The following is a 20,716-nucleotide window of genomic DNA, read 5'->3' as shown; positions in this document are numbered from 1 at the left end:
AGTGGAAAACGTGGCTGTGTGGAAATGTGATATTGAAAGTTGGCTAATGGAAAAAAGCGGAGAATTATTGAATACTTTGTTTCAGTTCCAAAAAAATACAAAAAAAATACAACTTGTTCATAAAAAGAGAATGATTAACTGACTGATCATTCAGGAATTTCTTATGGCTTGGTGAATAATTCCTGGGCGCCTGTGGCTCAGGAGGTAGAACTGGTTTGTGGATCGATTCTCTGGCTACTCCAGCCGGCATGTCGAAGTGTCCTTGGGCAAAATATTGTTGCCCCGACGGATCATTCGGAGTGAGAGTGTAGACAAGGTGCTTAGGTATAGAAATGAATGTGTGTGTGATTGGATAATTGAAGTTTGCAGTAAAAGCTCTCTGTATTCAGAGTACAAAATCACTATGCAAGTAGCAGTTTACCATTTAGCATATAGCTCTTTGGGTTATGCTAGTATTGGCATATTAAAATGCTCACATGCTAACTGATGTTCGGAGGCTATAGCGTTTATTATGTGCATCATGTAAGCTTGTTAACTTGCCAGACCAAGATAAGTTTAGCAGTCATTAATTTGGTGTTTGAGTTTCGCACTTTCATGCGTGCTTTTTCGTGCACGTTAGCACATTAAGTACAGCAATGTGAAGTCCTCTACAAGTACCGACACGGTATTCTCATACAAAAGTTGCAGTCAGAAAACTGTAATACTTATAATGTCATTCCTTGAAAGCACCAACAAGCCCAGATTTCTGGAAGATTTTGCATGAGTTGTTTGCTGCTATAGGACCGCAGAAGCCTAGAGGCGGTTTATGGTGATGGACTGCCGATTTCATTAATCCATCAGACTTTACGTCTTAACAAGTTAATTGTCTTGCTGTTGTGAAACTAATGGAATCACTGGTTTCCTGGAAGGTAGGAAGTCAGTCTGAAAGCATGTCATGTGCTTTGATTAGCCGTAAGTGGTTATGCAGCATATGGAAAAAATGCGTGGGCGTATGAAACTTCCAGTCGTGACTTTCAAACCGAAAACCAAGTGAGTGAGTGACTAATCATTTTGACGAATGAATAATGCATTATTTGCCTCAGTAAATGCATTTGGCTTTAATGTAATTTAAAGAATATCTACCATATGGTCTACGTTCTGGCTTCTGGCTAGTTTCCCCTGATTTGCTTGATTAACTTCAAGTTCAAATCTGAACTCGGGGGGCCACCCAGGCTGCACCTTGCCATCGGTGCAGGGGTGCCACACCCTCTCTCTGCCCCTCTTCCTCAGCGCTATTGTTCCTTCTATGACAAGGACCACGTGCCCCCCTATTCAGCATCCTGGTGGGGGGTAGGCGGGCTCTTTGTCTGCCTGCCATTGTCCCAGACACACACGCTTCCATTTGACGGACACACGTGCTGACAAAAGAGAAAGGGAGTAGAAGAGGAGGAGGAGGGGCCACCGCTGGCCATTATTCTCGATGGTGGTGGCGGTGAAAAGACGAGACGCGCTGGCCATCTGTGGTGTGTGTTTGTAATCTGTAGTGACCGTGTGTGTGTGGATGGGGAGGGCAAGGGGACTGCACACACACACACACTTCTCAGTTTCTAAAAGAATTCCGCCACGCTTTTCGAGGGGTGTGATGTCTATTGAAACGGCCTCCCCTTTACGTTCGATGAGGTTTTGTTTTGCTCTGAAGTGAGGTTTGAAAAGAGAGGAAAAAAGTCAAGGTGACCGATAACTGTTGAAGTCAAATCAACATCCTAGAGAGAAAGCAACTATAAAAAAGTCTCTAATTCCTTTCTTTTCCCTTTTCCCCTCTCCTCTCCTCTCCTCTCCTCTCCTCTCCTCTCCTCTCCGTGCCAGTGTGTTTTCCAGCCATGAGCCTCAAACACCAGTCCGCTTGTCTTTCTCGTCTCTGTCTGCCTCTGGCCTGATCTCTCTGCCTGAGGGTCTTCACCTCTGCATTGTTTACTCTGCGCCATCACAATCTCTCTCTACTTCCCTTTTTTTCCCCAACAGAGGTTAACTGATAACGCCCTGCTGAATCCTCTAAACATGGGTGAGCTTTTTAGAAGTTGCTCTAGGATGTTTTTTTTAAATGAAGCTGAGATATGACATAACTTTCTTGCCTTCCTCTTTTTTCCCATTTCTCCTTAATTCCTGCTTTCTTTCACATCCACGCTTCTTTTCTTCCCTCTTTATTCCTCCTCAGTCTTTGTTGTTTGCTTCTAGTCCTGTTTTTCATTGACTTCCCCTGACTTGTTTCCATGCATGACTCTTCTTTTCTTTATCCCCAAATCCCCTCCTATCATCTCCTTTCTGCTGAGTTTTTCTTCCTTTTCTCATCTCCTCCAGTCCTTTAACAGAATCAGTGTATTTGGTGAATGCTGCAGGGCATCGCGTGTCTAATAAAAGCCACGTTTTGCATATTTTCTTAATTTTATTAAATAGTAAATAGCCATGCAAAATCTTGTAAGCATGTCAGATTTAAAAAAAAAAAAAAAGAGTTCTGAGACACGTCACTTTAAATACTTCTGGATATCAGGAAGCTTATCCTGTCGAGCAGCGTGCAGCAGCGCCACCCCTGTATGATCTGCCTGACTTTCTAAACTCATTTCCTCTGCCTGTGTGTTGCTGCACGCCCAGCTTGGGCTTTTAGTGCCGGTCGATAAGACATGACCACCCCGTGAAGGTCATTCTGTCTCACTACTCCAGAAACCAAAACTCCCAAACCTCTGTAAAGGCAGCCACAAAGATAACACAGCCCGTCTGCAATTTCCTCTCATGTCCCAGTTTTTTTCTTTCTTTCTTTTTTCCTCTTTTACTGTAAATGGAAACAGTTTTGCCTCTGAGATGTTTTTTGTTCCTGTGTAGTAACTTTCTGTGTCACCAGATGTTGCTGTAAGGAGGATTGTTGCGATGTCGCCAAAGAGAAAAGGACACGTCTGTTTCCTTGTGGCCCAGAACATGCTGGTGCGTCTCGGTCTTGCAGGACAGATTTGAGGGCAGGCAGACAGATGGTTGGTGTCACACAGGGAAATGGATAGACTGACAGACAGATGGATAAAGACACAGCTTGATAATACATGCATATATATACAGAGAAAGCCTCGGGCCTTCTTAATATGTGTTTAAAGACACAAGTAACATTTAAAAAAATATAACTATGTCATGCAAAATAAATATTTTCAAAGGGGCTTTGAAGAAAAAAAAAATGCCAGCTATATCTATGAAACTGTATCTTCAAGCCAGCCTTTTATATCAGCACATCCTCCAAACGCTTCCTCTTTAGGAATGCGGAGACAGACAGAGGTCTGTCAGACAGGCAGCAGCAGAGCGATGGGGCAGATGTTAAAAGCTTTGAAAGCCATATTGATTTTTAGACTTTAGGCCTCGTATGTTGTTGCTTTAGATGCAAAACATGCATTATGTATGAATGCATTGTGTCACAGTCAACACATGAATTGTGAAGAAAACTCAAGTTCACATGCTGTTCATATCTTGGGGGGGAAGCTCGCATTTAGTATTCAGTGCACGTACTGAAACATGCATTCCATGTATCAGCAAAGTGGATTAAAAAAAAAGAAGCTTCCTGTCTGGACAGGAGGTCGGAGGTCAGAGGTTATAGAAGGCAGCCTGGGGAATGATCCACACAAACACATGCACGCAGAAATACAAATGCACAACCCGGACCAAAGGCAACTGGTCTGCATAGCAGTGATGCTCCTTCCATCCAGCAGGGGTGCTGTTACACAGGCAAAAAAAACCCAGATCTGCACTCCTCTCCTCTACTCTGTGGATTTTATAGCAAATAGATTTTAATTTAAGTCCTGTGCATGGATGAGTAAATGATAGCCTGCAAATAAGAGAAAGATGTCCTAAAAGTTCTTGCTTTGATGGCATTGCTGAAAAACCTATAGGCTGTATAATAAGAATGCAGCCTATAGGTTGCAACAACTTTGAGGGATAACACAGATAAAGCTTTCTAACTTTTTAGTACAATAAAATCCCTTCTATATTGTGGTGTACAATGACAAATAAAGGAACCTTGATCCTCAAACCTTATTAATAAATTACAGAGTGACCATTCAAAGAATGGTATTTCTGTCAATACAAATAGCTACAAGAGCAGCTACATATGCCTTTCACAGGAAATGAGCTGAAAATGCAAGAAGGCTCTGTTTTTCTCTTTTTCTTTAGCTTACAAGGCCGTAAAGTGAAGCAGTCTCATAATTAATTGTTTTAATTACACTCCAGTAAAAGGGAGTGTGAGCGAAGATAGAGGCTAAAGGCTGTTCAGTGCACTTACAACAGGACAAGGGATTGAAAATGTTATTCCAATCCTATTACAGTGTTTCTATGGAGTACTTACACAGGGTACCTGGAGATGTAAATATGCTGTAAATATGCTAACCACGGGCACTCTGATTCTTCCCCTAACTACCCAGCATATATATTAATACCTTTTTCATTAATTTTTAATCTCAGTGTTTCTTTCTCACCCCAAAACACTACCCCACATCTCTCCTCCGCGCTACGAAGCGCTTGTTGTGATCAGCCAGGAGGGAGGTCTCCTTTCACCCACAATGTTGTCACTGTCTGTATCTCTCTCTCTCTCGTCACCCTCATCAGAACAGCCAAATTGTGTGTGTGTGTATGTGTGTATGTTCATGCTGCTTCTCCACTTCCTCCTTCTTTCTATTTTTATTCTTTTCCAGAGTTTCTCTCCCAAATATCTGTCACCCTCACACGCCCTCCTTTTCCCCTCATTCTCCTCTCACTCTTCTAGCCCACGAAGAAAAAAAACCCATACCATTGGTTGCCATGGGAATTGGTTGCCATGGAGCAGCAAGGTTTTCACGTGGTCCTTGCATGTATGTGTGTGTGTGTGTGTGTGTGTGTGTGTCTACTGTAGCGTGACAGAGTTTGGGTGTCATGTTGATTGGGAGTAGGGAGAGAGGTAATGCCAAGCAGTTGGCCTTGAACACCTGACCCATGTGCAAATGTTCACACACACACACACACACACACACTAGACTACAGAAAGTTATTGATCATGTATCCGAGCCCCAGGCCTGATCAGTTAACACCCACCAGCCGTGTGTATGTGCATCCAAAGCCACTTGAAGGGCGCGCTCACACACACTCCTCCATCGTGTTACAGTCGGTCAATGAGTCTTTGTCTGTAACTACAGGCTTCGCGTTGGTCTGTAGAGAAAGATAAGTCAGGGATAATGGAGACATATGATGATGGAGAGTCACTGAGGAGAGAAAAGATAGATGGATGGAGTGGGAGAAGAAAGAGAAAGCAGTACTGACCGGAGGTAAAAATCGATTTAAGCAGCCTGTCAGGATAAGGCACTGGATTTGGCTGTCAAGCATCGATATTGGATGACCTGTCCATCCGTGCACAGTATTACAGATTTTGATGGGGTGGAAAAAAGAGGTCTTGGTGGATTCTTTGATGGAGCTGAAATCGAAATATATTAGGCATTCTTATCACGCTTCAATATGATCGCTTGTGTTAGCTTAAGCTGAAGTCACTGAGGTGGTGAAATGACATATTGATGAGGTGAAGTGGTTCGAATTGACAGATGTAGCATTAAGAGTGGACCCACTTAAGGATCACCCATCTGTTTCTTTACAGAACACCGCTGATGAAGCTGACGTTCGACACTGGATGCATAGTAGAAGTTAGCAATATGCTATATGAAATCATGAAGTTGGTTTCACCAGCCTGCAAGTTGACCTCCTCAATTTAGTGCTCTCACCAAAATTTAAATAGAATTACTATTAGATTTATTGCACAGCCCTACCATGGGGACTTTACTGAGGTCCTGTAGTGCACTATTTTGTTGGGAAAGTGCTACTGCCGTTGGAGGGCATGCTTGGTCTGCAGCAGCGTTTAGGTGGGTGGTGCCAAGACCCAAGGTTTTCTAACAGAAGGTGGTATTGTACTGAGATGAGCAGTGTTATCCTTTTTATCAGTCTCTGCTTTAATCTTGTGGCTGATCAGAGTATACAGATACTTCTACTCATGATTGTCGGGGTGAATCTTTGTGAGGTAAAGATATAGGAGTGTTGGATAGAAAAGTTGATGCACGCCCTCCCCAAAGAGGCCAAAATCAATCATCATGTGCTGGGTTCACAACTTTTTGTTATTTGACTGCTGAATTACAGACAAGTCTTTATATGTTTTGTAGACACATGCCTTCACACTAATGCAAACACTTCAGGGTGCATGCCTAAAGCATGTGGTATCCTAAAAGGAAATTACATCATAGAAAGTGGCTGGATTTCAATGTCTTCCACTTGGCCTAGAGCAGTGGTTCTCAAATGTTTTCTGGTATGTTTCACTTAAGCTGAAAGAAGTTCACCATCAACACCCAACATTTCATCACTGCAGCTGTGTTTGCAGACAAGTTGACGTCTTCCATGCAAACTATAGATGACTCTGCTAGTCACAAAATAAATCCCAAGGACATTTTTTGGTGCAGGACCTTCTTTACGACCGATTTCACCCAAGCAAAAAACAGTAACCTCCAGCAGTCAGTTGGCCCAGCAAAACACATTTTTCCCCTTACGACTGGAGGTTGCCAGGGAGTCGCTGACTGGTCTCTATGCTTGTGCCACTGCGGCCTTAATCTTCACCCCATTGGCAGTGACTCTGTTTCCTTAATGGGGCCAGCCCCAAAGTTTGAGATCCACTTGCTTACACTCCATGAAGATTGTTTATTAATTGTATGATATTGATCTCTTGTTTATCTGTCTTATTATCCATATTATTTTTAATAGTATTGAAGGAGTGTGTGGGAAAAATGGCTTCCTCTGTGCAGCAGAGCCAGAATCCTGACATTGTGAGTTCAGACTGACCCAATTTGATGTCAGTGCAGTGACTCATACTAAAACATAAAACAGCTTTAAGGAAAATGAATGACTTGCCCGCTAATCACACTTGATTTGTTTGAGTCCCATTTCAGATACCAGTAAGGGTTCACAGTTACTGTGCGCCGGCCTGTACTTAAGATCCCTGCAACACTGGAAGAGTGCTTATTTGAACAAAGAGTTAGATAATTGACTATTTGTAACCTGACCGATTGTTAGTTGTGGTTATGTCTGTGTGACAGAAGGAGCCTAAATTACATTCAGTGTCGGTTAAAATAACAGACTATTATGGAACCACTAAGGCATGACGGTTATAAAACCACACAGTCTTAAATTCAACATCTTTGCAGACACACACACAGCATCACACACACACACACACACACACACACACACACACACACACACACACACACACACACAGGATCATGTTTCTGGTGGAACAACTTGATTGTAACACGTGCCAGAGGGCTTACTTATTGTGATGAGGAAGTGTGTGTGTGTGTGTGTGTGTGTTACCCACCTGGCTGGTGAGCTCATCTTGTTTCATAACTACACAGCAGTTATAATAAGCTTATGCTAGTTAGGTCTGCCCCGTAGACAGATATACACACTGAGACAGATGAAGAAGCATACAGTGCGATACAGTAGAGCACTAGAGTTAGAATATTATAGATATATTATGTAGCACACCTTTCTCACTCTTTTGTCTTCTGTGACTTTGTCTTCATCGCCGCATATTTTTAGATCCTTTTCTTTTCTCACCCTCCTCTTCTCTCCAGCTCTGCAGCTTTCTCCTGAAGGAATGGAAGAGAAATGAGAGGAGGACGGCGAGTTAATAGTGATCAAGACAATAGAATAAAAAATGTTGGGAAGAGATCAAAATTAAACAGCGAGAGAGATCTTAACGTTACCGCCATTGTTCATAGTAAGCCTGCATTGCATCACCTTTAACAGGTGTAGTTGCGTCCGTTTTTTTTTTTTTTCTGTCATCAAATAATTGCTGGAGCAGAATTTAATATGACAGTGTAGATAAACAAAATGATTGCCTGTGGCATTTTGTTTCTTTTTCTAAATGTCACAGTTTTGTGCACCTTTTTTAACAAGGCAAGCAGCTTATCTTGCAACAACAACGTGTTGAATTTGCACGCCTTTATAATATGAAATTCAAATATTGGCCTTTTTCAGGTTAAGCCGTATTAGTGGTAACAGTTTTTGGAAGAAGTGTTAGAAATTTCAAGGCTACTTGAAACCTTTTGTTGTCTTTGTTTTTTCCCAGGTCTGTAATCAATCCTTATCTAAATGTGAGGTGTTTTTTTTTATTAGCACAAAATGTGACTTAGCATCATAAGACAGTGGGTAAAGCGGTAACAGTTGTATGTGTTGCATGCTGCTTGTGTTGAATGAGATTAGTGGATTAGATGTGATTGTTTATGGTGCTTTGCTGATCTTTGCTTCAGCTTCATAGCATATTTACACATTTGTTTGCGGTCTTGTCTAATGAAAGAACAGTAAGACAAGTTTACCCATGGGAGCATTTAAGGAAGAATCACAGTGATGTTAGGCCTGTCACCGTTTCACTGTAATTGTTTTCAGCTCAAAGTGGATTTATTATTTGTGGATATTTTATGTGATGGATGCTGCCAAAGCATTAGCACACAAAAACAGGGATGTGAATGTACATCATGTTATGTATATTCTAAAAGTGGGTGACAAATTCAAGGAAAGCCTGAACGTGTTAGCTGTCGACTACAGTGTGATTTTTGTCCTGTCTTCCTCTGTTCATCCCCAACTGATTGTGTCTGATGGCTGTGCCTCCCCGAGCCTGGCTCTGCTCGAGGTTTCTTCCTGTTAAAAGGGAGTTTTTCCTTTCCCCAGTCACCAAGTGTTGCTCAAAATGCTTGCTCGTTTGATCGTTGGGGATTCTCTTTAATATTGTAGCATCTTTAGCTTAAAATATAAAGCGTCTTGAGGCGACTGAGTTGTGACTTGATGCAGTATAAATAATATTAAATAAAATTGAACTGAATTGTCTGTTGTCGTGATGGAAGTGGTCTCCTGTAGGATGACGGTGCCTCCATCTATAGAGCTCAAGGGGGTCAATGAATGGTTTGAGCTATGGCATAGAAACTGTTTTAGCAGTGTGTGAGCTGGAAAGGTTTTGAAAACAAGGCAAAGGCTTTGCCCACAGCTAAAATGACTGGATGGTGTTGGTCTTTCAGATGAATAAAGAAATACGGTAATAAAAGTCCATGTGAAGGAACCTAATGTAAGATACAGCATGAAAGTTCCAAGCTGGGAGCCATAAACGCCCAGAGTGCCGTATCTAAAACAGACACGTGTAACACCAGAGCACAAACGGAGCGTTTTGATCCCTCTCAGTCATCATCTATCGCTGATCTCTGGCTCTGGGTGTTGGAGGGTAAACAGCTTAGAGGATGATCTGGCATCATGGAAGCCTGGGAATGTGTGAAAAGAGAGAGAAGAGAGAGACTAGCCTCAGGCTACAACTACAGCCTAAAACAAAGGCTTAAAAGTCTGGCTCCAGTTGCAAGTCACACCTTGACTTATATTAGAAGGCATCTCAAATCCTTGTGATCAGATTCAGCTTCCTGACAGATATTTGATTTTATCCACTTGGAAACAGCGCTAAACCTCTGATACAGTCGAGCATACTGGTTGTTGTCTTGTAGCCTCTAAATTTCTGGGTGTAGGCTAGAAGACATTAACCTTACCCAGGTGGCTAAGAAGAAGCAAATCATCTGTGACTGACAAGACCGTCATAGTCCACGGTGTACATTCATACTACACAGTCCAACAGTCCTGTTTGACTCAATGACCCCACCCCTCGCCGCCCAACATATTAAATTTATTATTTATTTATTGTCTAATCCCCAAACTTCTGTCAGTCCTCTTACAACGGTCATCTTCATTTAGTGTATGACATTCAGCCTAACTCTTTAAGTCACCCAGCCCTTGCTCTTCTGTATCCCCAGTTTTAGTAGCTATGCAAAATGAAAACAGCCCCGCTGCAAAGCACTGCGTTGTAAGGCGTGTATTGGTTAAAAAAAAAAGTGATTAACAAATAATATCCCCGGCATTTGGTTTGAGATAATGATTCACAAGTTTGAGAGCTTATCAGCAGCCAAAGGTCTGCACAGCATTATAGAATTATGAGCGGGGATTTACTGATTTGGAAAGTTATTTCAGCATCAGTAATGTGATCCTTGAAATGTGGTGTTCAATATATAGTCTAACTGCCACAGATATTGGCTGGCTCGCTGATGTTGCAAACATCTTTTTTTTTTTTTTTTTACCAGAGTACACTGAACAAGCAAACCTTTTCGTCATTGCAACCGTAACCTGGTCCAACCTCTAACATCTGCCCTTCATTAAAGAGGAGCTCCACCAGTTTCACGCATTGGAGTCTGTGTACCTTTGGGGACGTCATATGTGGAAAAATATTGTATAAAGCCATGAGTGACTCGGGATGGAGAAGAAATTGGATTAACTTTGATAATGTTGATTAAGTCATCAAAAAAACTTTGGGTTAGAAAGAAATTGATACCAGACCTCTGTGGAAAACTCTTCATCTTTGATATAGACCAGAAGTTCTAGCAGCACCTGACTCACTAAGAAAACTGTAAGTAGTTGAGTTTCTTTGAAATAGCTGAAAGTAGAAGAAGAATGTACAGAATATTTACTATATATTAAAGATCGACATTGCTGTTGTGTTGTCACTCATAAGTTTGTAGAGTACTATTTTGTGGCCAGCTGGAAGCTTTTTGACCTTCACCCTTAAGCATACTCGGCTTCATTATAATCTCTTTTTACTCTAAATAGAAACATAGTTTACGTATTTTAATGCAAACATTATGTTGTCTTGAAGAAAACTTTAAATTTGTGATTAAGACTACAACCTCATTAGGAAGATGTTTACTAAAGGAAAAAAAGTATGTTAATTTCCCCATAGATTGTTTATAACCGTTTTATTGCATCAATAAAGCAGGACTTACCCCCTTCTGGCCCCAGGAAAGTATGCCGGTGTGTATTTCCTTTAAATACAGCATATGGCGTGAAAAAATCATTTTGATCCTTCATCTTGAGACTAACAACATAATAAAGCATTTGCAAGTTGACAAAGCACCTATTTTGTGCTTTAGCTTTGAACACTATGGGCCAGATTTACCAAATGTGGCAAACATAGGATGGGTGCAAAAAAAAAAAATATATATATACAGCTCATGTATGTTGTTAATTTTACTGGTGTTGTTTTCTAAACTCGTGTGCAGTCAGTTCATTTCAATATCAAATGCAAACAAATATTTGCTATGAAATTGCCCACTAATGTTAGTAAGTGAGTTTTTGCAAGCTTCATATATTGTGACTTGAGATAGGACTCCTCCCACAAACGCATATGGAATACATGTCTTTTTTTTTTTTTTTTTAATTTTGCTTTAAACACTAAAACCAATACATTAGTAAGCCTTTCTTCTCTTGCATCACCGTGAAAATGTGTACATTTTTATCCTGATTAACTAAACTTTCTAAGTCCAATGTAAGTGTGCATATAATAAGCTTCGATTATGGTACTCTTTAAGAGTCACTCTGTGTAACTGACTGCTCTAAATTTGATGCACAGTTCTATATAAAGGTGACCTTAACAGCATATACTCTGGCTTCACATGACCCACAAACCTCCCAAAAATGCCAAACCTTGTGTCAGAACTGTAACAGTGCTTCTAAAATGAATTACAGTATGGACCAGTTCTCACTGAAACATACCGTCTTAACATTCAAAACAGAAACACATCAGTGTTTCCTGATCCACGTTTCTCTGGCTTTGCCAGTAAATGTGTGCTGGGGAGTGGCTTGTGCGTTTCATCACTTTGCAAAGGGAGTTGAGGCTATCCCTAATCATCTGATGGGTACCCTGCCTGTTGTACAGCTGTGGCCTATACCCTTCTGCATCCAGTGCTGGAAAAACACGTATCCAATAAAGACCCCCGTGGAAGCATACTATCAGGCTGGGTTCCAGTGCCCACACCCTCTCCTGATCCAGCTCCAGTGTCTTGTCCCCAGGCTCCAGCCCCAGTTCTCGCCCTCTCCCCCAGTGCACTCTTGACCAGTGAGCGCAGAGCAGATGGAGAGCAAAGAAAACTGTGTCACCACCCGCCATGTCTCGCTTAATCACCCCTCCCTTTTCCTTTTTCTCATTCCTCTCCCTCTCTTTCCATCCTCCCACTCTCTTCTTTCCTCACTCTCAGGATTTGGAGCGTCAAACATTGATTTGTCTTTATTTTTAGAGCAGCTGTGAGCATACGTGTGTGCGTGCTGTATTTGTATGTCCGCGTCTGTATGCCAGACGCTCATCCGCACCGTAGGTCGTGGGTAGTTTGATTGGTGTTTGGGTGCGCGGCGGTACACGAGTGTGAGAATGTGTTGGCGCTTTTTTTTCTCCAAGTTAATCCCTTAAGAAGAGGTGTGGTTCTCTGTCTCTCTCTCTCTCTCACTCCCCTCACTGCGCACTCGCCTCCACTCTGTCCCTCACTCTGAGCGCAATATCATCACATGCTCTCTAGCTCCTCTCGTCCTCTCATGTTTTCCTTGTTGCTGCCAGTCTGAGGGACGTCTTTCTCTCAGCTTGCCATCCCTCTGCATCTTCTCTCACTTGCTGTTGTTTGAAATGAGTTCCTGGGGCGAGATGGGGGAGGCCATTGAACTCAGGTGAGTCAGATACAGTGTAGGGGATGTGGTCCAACCTCGGGAAGGAACTGATTGATGGTATTCAGCGTACATGTGCGTTTTTGCTTTGCAGGGTATCTGTGAATACGTTTCACATTATTTTTCCTGCATATGTGTGTAATCGTGTATCTGGGTACATTCTGGATTCTAACTGGGTCAGCTGTTACTGTAGCAATCAGCACCTTGGACTGTTTTTCCTCAGCCTCACCTTGTTTTCTGTTCATCAGCTTGACCCTGACCCAGCTCTTTAGAGGTCAGCAAAGGATCTGTGTGTTTTTTCACAGCAGAAATAACTGTGTTTGCTGTTGTTGTTGGGTTTTTTGGCTATGGTTGTGTTTTCCGTCACTGCCAAACTGATAATAGGTCTAGTCTACCCTGCATCCACAGGGCTCATAGCGGCTAATAGCCTTAGCAGATGCATTAGCCCCCATGCCCATATGGAAGAGATTAAACCTGCTAAATTGATAGAAACGCCCAACATTTTATTTTTATTTGCACAGCGTTAGTGCCGGCACATAATTTCTGTGCACATATAGATCTGAGCATGCTCAGAAGTTCATGCATGGACACCTGCCATATACCCTTTGCCCAGAGCAAGATTTGTGTTAAATTCCCTCCCAAATTCAGCGCCTCTTCTCAGTTTCTCACTCCCATTCTCTCCCTGTCCTCATGATTAGATAATTGTGAGGCCAGCTCTCATGAGTGTTGAGAACAAGGCATAAGAGTGAGAATGCCGCAAGTGACAGAGACCTGTGTGATGAGTGAAATGAGGACAAATTGAGGTGAGACACTCAACGTGAGGGTGATAACAAGAGGATGGGTGTGAAAGTGAAACTCAGGAGTGCTAACAAAGAAAAGAGCAGGGAGTGGATGTGAGGAAGAAGCTGGGGCAAAGCAGAATCATTCTGGAGAAAATGTACATTTGCTCCCTTTTTCTTTGGAAGAAGCAGGAGAGGAGAAAATATGGAGAGGATGACAGGGTTAAAAATAAAGAATGAAATAACAGACGTGAATGTGAATGCTTCACAGATGCCGCAGTGTTTATTACAGGTTAAAACTCAAAGACTATAAGGTTAATTCTGCTTTGTTTGACTGCGAGAGTTCAGAGTGTGTGAATGCAGCCAGAGCCACGCCAGGTCATTTGGCATTGTTCACTGACACAGGAGTCTGACGTATATTCTGCACAATTCAAGCACAAGGGTGGAGCTGGTAAGACCCTGAGACATTACTGCAGCAGTTCTTGCAAAAGTTATTTGGCTCGCTAGTATTTGACTGATTTCCAGTTGTGTGAAATCTTTTGGTGCACAAAATCTGTCACGGCACTGTGAACACTAAACATTAACTTGTGTCGTATGTGAATTTAAGACGGTAGGAAAACTTGTGGCCTTTGGGTTTAACATCTTGCGTGCAATTTGCCGAAGCCCCTGGGAGCAACTAAACTAATACTTACCTCTTCCTTAGTGAGAAGACAATAAACAGTCCTTTGGTTTAGCTGCAGTACCTGAAAAGAATCTGCCATTCCTAGCTAGTGAGCTAGCACCGGCAACATCACTGATCCCTGGTACTTGCAGAGCACTTCATGTGCTGGGAAAACACTTATGGACTCAAAATATTGAGTGTAAGTAGTGTAGAAGCATGCTATTTAAAACACAGCATTAGGTCAAAGACTTTCATCGAGTTGCAGATTTGTATGCAATATGTCTCCTGCCTGCAGTATCTGCTGGTTATTCTACGATTTCCTTGGTTTGTAAATTTATTCGCTGACCCTAGAGATGAAAGTGGGCCACGCACTTTGCTGTCACATCACAAGTGTAGTACAACCGATAAGCTGACCTGTGGCTCTGGCCTGAACTGATAGCAGGGAATACAAAGTGGAAACACAGCATGACAATATGATACTGGAGCATATTGACTAGACTGCTCCACTTCACGCCTGGGTGCGCTGTGTTTAGATTAGCATACACACACACACACACACACACACACACACACACACACACACACACACACACACACACACACACACACACATACTTTTTCTGTTACTGTTACAGACACACCCCAGGCGCACAATCGTGACCACGCTTTTGGTACAGATGGAGACGCACAAAGATGCACTCATATAAGGTCATATAGAAGCACGCAGACAGGAACAAATACACATAAAGCTAGCCTGGTTTCTTTGCCTGCTGTTCCAAGGGCAGAAGGGGATTTGGATATTGTTATGTTAATCTGCCTCTCTTTTGTGCCTTGGAACCCATTCAGACACACACACACACACACACACACACACACACACACACACACACACACACACACACACACACACACACAGGTATGACAAGATTCAAGTATACACAGAAGGGTACTGGTACAAAAAAAAGGGGAGAGGAGGCAAGTCGCCTTGTACAAACACACACGCCAACACTGATATAGATAGTCCTCTCTCCAGGCTTAACTTGGGTGGGTGGGAATTGAAACAGAAACAGGAGGGGCAGGGACACAGCTTTGTGATTAGCCTGGAGGAAGAGGATAATAGGTGTGGGAGCTGCGTGTGCGTCTCCTGGTGATGAGGAGGTGTATGTGTATGTGCGTGCCTGAATGTACACGCACGTGCTTCTCTACGGCTTCGCACTCCCTCTGCAAAGGTAACAGAATGTAATTTAAAGTTTCCCAGTTCAACCCTATTTGCAGAAAGCAGTGGGAAGCAGATAATTTTAATTTCAGGATGTTTTTTTTTTCTGACCTCCTCACCCACGACATCGATTGTTCCCCCACTTTTGTTCGTGCTTTATTATATAGTGAATGAAATTTGTTTTTCTTTCAGGGGAAGATTACATTTTCTTCCACTGACTTTATCTGATCTCAGACTTATTAGATTTTTACCTTGAATAGGCGAACTGGGAACAGAAGAAAAATGGCATGTACATTTGAAAACTGTGTTTTCAAAATCAGAATCAGAATACTTTATTAATCCCCAAGGAAATTATGCATTTTTGTGTTTGCTTGTGGTTATGAGTAGTAGTAATAGGTAAACTGGGAGTAAGGAACTTCCCTTAAGAGTAGTGCATATTTAAATTGTTAGCATAACACAAAATAGTATATGTTACCATTATTTTGGCAGTGCTGTTACATATCATGCATCATGAAATCTTTGTAACACATTGTTTTTAAAAGGGTTTGTTTAAAGGGTTTCAATAATGTCCAATTCCTAAATCTATTTAAAAAATGTAAATATATATATATTTTTTTAAAAAGGCGTAAAATAGCGTTAGCATAGAATTCAAGCTAACTAGCTAAATTTAGCTAATGCCACTTGGTGTAACACCTATTAGCTGTTGTATGTTTTACTTTCTTAGAACTCATTAGAGGTATGATAACCACTGATTACAACACCACAATACTTATAAAATGGGGACAGTAAAATGTGTTTTACCTTGTCAGAGAAAACTCTGGAATGCTGCTTCCTGCTTCTATTTCTTTTCATAGTTCTCACAGAAATTTCACTCGAAGTAGGGGTGGGCGATATATCGAATATACTCAATGCCTCCCGAGTTTTTCCATGTTGTTAAAATGGCTTTATCGTAACCATCAGGTATTAATCGTCAGGAAAATATTAAGCTGTTAAGCATGCAATTCACTGTGAGATTTTTTTTTCTCCCACACCATGTGAAGGAATCATTAATAGCCCCCTCCCAACTGGAATTTTTTGCTGCCTGGAGCACTGCGCTGAGCATGCGTATTTATATACTACAAATGGGAAAACAGGCAAGAGTTGGAAGTTTCAGACGAGTGTAGATGTCAAACAAAATGCGGAAGCAAAACATGCCATAAAACTGTTGCCACAAAAGGTAGCATTCCTCTGCAAAATTAAGACTTATTTAAACTCAAAACAGGATGTTTTTAAATTTCAGTTGTTTTAGTTTTTGTCATGAATTATAGCTCATATTTTTTGTTGCTATGATCTTTTGTTTGTTACAGGTCTAATGTTGACTACAGAGAGAGACTTATTGTGACAGTATTGGTGAAAAATGGTTAAAATAAAACATTTCAATTCATTCAGAAAACATTGAATGGTTGATTTGAATGAGTATGCCAGTGCCATTTTAGACACTATATGGTTGAAAATAACATTTGTTTTCGGAGGTTATTTAAACATATCGTGATATATGTAGTGTATCATGATATAGCCAAAAAAATATTGTGATAATAGATTTTCCTCATAAAGCCCAGCCCTAACTTGAAAGTACCTTCATTAAAGTTTTGGTTGGCCAACTTATCCCTTCTCATTATTTGACTGCAGGTTGTCATCATTAACTTGGTTCACAGTGGACTTACAGTGGGGGGGCAGGGGGGACGTCATTTTTGATGGTAGTACTGATTAGCATCTTTAGCTCACTGTCTGAAGGACAGCTCACCCGTCAGGCGTTAGTCTGTCTCTCTGTCTGCAATTCATAAGAATTGCTACTCCTCCTAGAGTATTGGTCAGATTTTAGTGAAACTTGCAGACAATGATCACCTAATGGATCTTCATCGAAACTGTGCTCAGTGACAACGTTCACATTCGTTATTTTATGGGCAATAACCTGTGAATTGAGCTACACTGATATCAGATTTATAAAAGCAACAAATGGTCATATTTTTTCACATTCCTTCTAGCAACATTATATTATACATTAAAAAAACGTTCTGCCCAAAATGCCGACTTTTATTAATTGAATTCCATGTAAATTTTTAATGTAATTTTGTTTAATACGTAGAATCTGGCCAAAGGAAATTTACTTTATCGATATACATTCAGTTTATAACGAGCACATCTTCCTTAAAGATCAAAGATTTAAATAAATTAAGCTTTGCTTTTAAATATTTCAGTTTCATTTTACTTTTATTTTTTAACATTTTTTTTGAGAGTAAAAAATTATTCCTTGAGTGTACCTACATACCGCTTTCCTGTCTGTGACCTGGTAACATAGGAAGGTTGCTAAAGTCTATTGAAAGAAACACAAGCATGTGGACCATCGTATTTGGAGGAGAAAACAATGGTTAGAGGTCAAATACCTGGCCACAGATTTGACTGTAAACATCCATTATAGCTAGCTATACTTGGTTTGACTTTGATCGATTGCAGCTGTGGCACCTGGTAGACTGTGTATGATTGATGTAGCTAATGTGATGTCACACATTGGTTTGAGAACTACTGTTTTGAAGCCTTCAATAACACACTTTTTTTCCTGTCTGTGTCTTTCTTAATGAAACTTTGATAACCTGCTTTATCATCAGTTTTACTCTAAATAGGATCATAATTCACTGAAGTGGAAGCCGTGTTGTATCAAAGAAAACTAGCACAAGTTGACATGATGAAGTTAATGAGGTCATCTGTCAAAGGAGAAGTAGCGTAATTTGGTCTTTGTTACAGTCTCAGTGTCAGCCGGTGAAGTCGTCCCTGCTCATAATTAGGCTACGTCCACACTAATGCGTTTTCTCTCCGTTTTGGCCTCCCATCCACACGGAGACGGCGTTTTCCCCGAAGGAAAACGCAGCGTTTTCAAAATGCTCTCGAAAACGCATACATTTGAAGACGGTGCTTTTGCGTCGCAGTGTGGACAGCAAAAACGGAGACTTTCGAAAACGATGACGCATGTTAGTCATACGATGCAGTCATGTGACCAATTAAACAAAAATAGCGGAGGGCATTATACAGCAGTTGCTTTGTTTGCGTTCAGTTTTGACAGCCCTGTTAAAGATTAATATCAGTCTGTACATGCTTCATGCTTCTTTAATTCTCACTCGCTTTTGCGACTTTGTGCTTTTGTGTTACTCGCAGCAGCAACTCCACCTCATTGTTAGTCCATTTAAAAAACTCGGTGCTTTTCCCCGACATTTTTCCGCGACGTTTCAAAGAGCTGGAAAGTAAACAAACGGCAGACAGAAATGAGGCAGACCGAATCTTCTTGCGTTTCACGCATGCGCAGTACTGGAACGTAAGCGTTTTCGACCGTTTCAATGTGGACGCACAACTCTGTGAAAACGACTGAAAACGCTAGTGTGGACGCGTTTTTTTTTTTTTTTTTTTTTTTAGACGAAAACGCCATTTTCAAATCTATCCGCGCTAGTGTGGACATAGCCTTAGAAGGAAAGCAGGTTGGGAAAACAGTTTGGAAGGCATTACTTTTCACAACTGGCGCTTATGTGTTCACATTGTTTTTCTGTGCAGTGAAAGACCTAGTGTCGACCTGACGTGTAGTTACATTTCTTGGGAGGTGCACGTCAGGTTGCGGTGTAGGGTTAAAATCGGGTTCTGTTTAGCAGAAGTATAGTTCATGTGTAACTTTCTGGCATATTGCCTCAATGTCAGAAATTAGTTTCAGTAAATCAGTTTAGATGAAAGAAAAATGAGAGAACTGATCCTGGATCAGCTGGTTGAGTCACCTCCATCTACTACAAGTGCTTACCATCCCGATGAGAACCTGTTTCTCATGCTCTAATCACCCTTTGCTGCAATAATGCCCTAAATTGTCACTTTGCTTTGAGTCACAGAGGGCCATTCAATCGCATTAACCAGGATGAGCATTCACTGTCTCGCTTTCACACGCACACTTGTGCACACTCTGTACATAATTATATTGGGACAGCTTTCAGTAAGGTCTCAAACTGCCCAGAACCCCCCTAAAAGATCATGTTGCATTAGAGGGTCAGAGGAAGGACAGGGTGTGTTTGTACGTCTACCAGTCGGAGTCAATCCAATTGGTGTCTGGTAAGCGTATCGACTTTTATAACACACCACGCAAGCACACACTCACTCACACACTCTCACTCTTGCCTTCATATAATTCATCTAAGTTGTTCTCCACAGAGAAGTCATGGCTTATAGACTGCAGTGACAATTACAACATAATCAATATGGCCAAGATAATAGGTGGGGCGGAGCTAATCGCTGTAGCCATAACTGTTAGTTGTCGCCTGAAAATATGACCGATCTGTTATAGAAGAGGATACAGTAACCAGTATTGGATGTTTGGAGCTGATCCAGCTTTTTTAAGGGATTTAAGAATTGTATCTAAAATGATATACTGCAGGCCTTCTGATATATCCACACATTTCTATCACATTTGCAATTTTCTTGTTGAGTCAAATCCACTGAGAAAAGACTTGACCATGTGATTTCCTTTCACAAAAAATAAAAAAATTAAAATAAATCCAGTTATTCAGAGTTTATATGCTGGTGGGTATTGAATTATTTGCTGACAATGAAGTTAGACAGAGGTAGGATCTCTTCCCAGGCACAGTTTTCTCTTTCTTTGTTAGATTTTGTAAAATAATTAACCCTGCTCACAGTGCAGGTACACACTGAGGGGAATCTAAAGGCATGGGAATTGACTTCATAAATAATGCATTTTGAAGAGGAGAAAATCATTCAAGGACATGCCTGTACACTATATTACATGGTGTTATGAGCAGTATTAAGCAGGAGTACAGTGTGAGAAGCAGTGCATTAAAGAAAACTACTATGGATTGCGGATTGGCCCTGAATTTCAATGACTGAGAGATCTATGAACCCACTTTCTTTTTAAGACTTGGGCCTGGTTTATGGAGCAAACTGAGGCACATGTGTGTGTGTGTGTGTGTGTGTGTGTGTGTGTGTGTGTGTAGAGGAGAGAAACAGTGAGAGGGAGATAGAGATGGAGACAATAGCCACAGTGGGTGCCAGGCTGATGGTTTAACACATGGCTCTGCTTCAGCTGCCACTGTACATCAGCCTGTACAAATTCCTAATCTCGACAGAAGGGAGCAGTTTTGATGCATTTAAACCTCCACGCTTACAGGAAAGCTGCCTCCACAGTGTATACAGCACTCCACTGATCTGTATCTGCTCTTCCCAGAGAGGCTCTGCTTTAGATTTGTTCGCAGTAACTACTACACCTTAGGGTATAAATGTTTCATATAGCTTCAGACGAGGGAGCGCAAACTCAGTTTGTACATTTTAAGTTTTTACAAGTGTTTGAGCTCTGGTTCTTTCTTTTTCTGACAAGCGTTGCTGTTCTTTTTTCTCAGTTTTTGAAATGCAAAGACTTTGGGGATGTGAAAGTTTAAGTTTAAATATTTA

The 20,716-nt window shown here is 41.3% G+C and overlaps 1 protein-coding gene across 3 annotated transcripts in view; it reads left to right on the top strand.

Moving 5' to 3' along the window:
* numbl (NUMB like endocytic adaptor protein) overlaps positions 1 to 20,716 on the top strand; it is a 65,320-nt gene that overhangs the window by 17,615 nt on the left and 26,989 nt on the right. The window contains exon 1 of one of the 3 annotated variants that reach the window (XM_084950520.1): positions 12,144 to 12,594. The exons of the other annotated variants lie outside the window; for them this stretch is intronic. Within the exon in view, the coding sequence (XP_084806646.1) occupies positions 12,554 to 12,594 (41 nt within the window). The 5' untranslated portion in view covers positions 12,144 to 12,553. Of the gene's footprint in view, positions 1 to 12,143; positions 12,595 to 20,716 lie in introns of those variants that run through there. 3 annotated transcript variants of the gene reach the window in all.

The sequence above is a fragment of the Perissodus microlepis genome, chromosome 14 (assembly GCF_051167445.1).
Source record: "Perissodus microlepis isolate ML-2025 ecotype Zambia chromosome 14, ASM5116744v1, whole genome shotgun sequence".
Classification (NCBI taxonomy): domain Eukaryota; kingdom Metazoa; phylum Chordata; class Actinopteri; order Cichliformes; family Cichlidae; genus Perissodus; species Perissodus microlepis.
The sequence above is the reverse complement of the archived record's forward strand: the minus strand, read 5'-3'. Positions and strand labels throughout refer to the sequence as shown.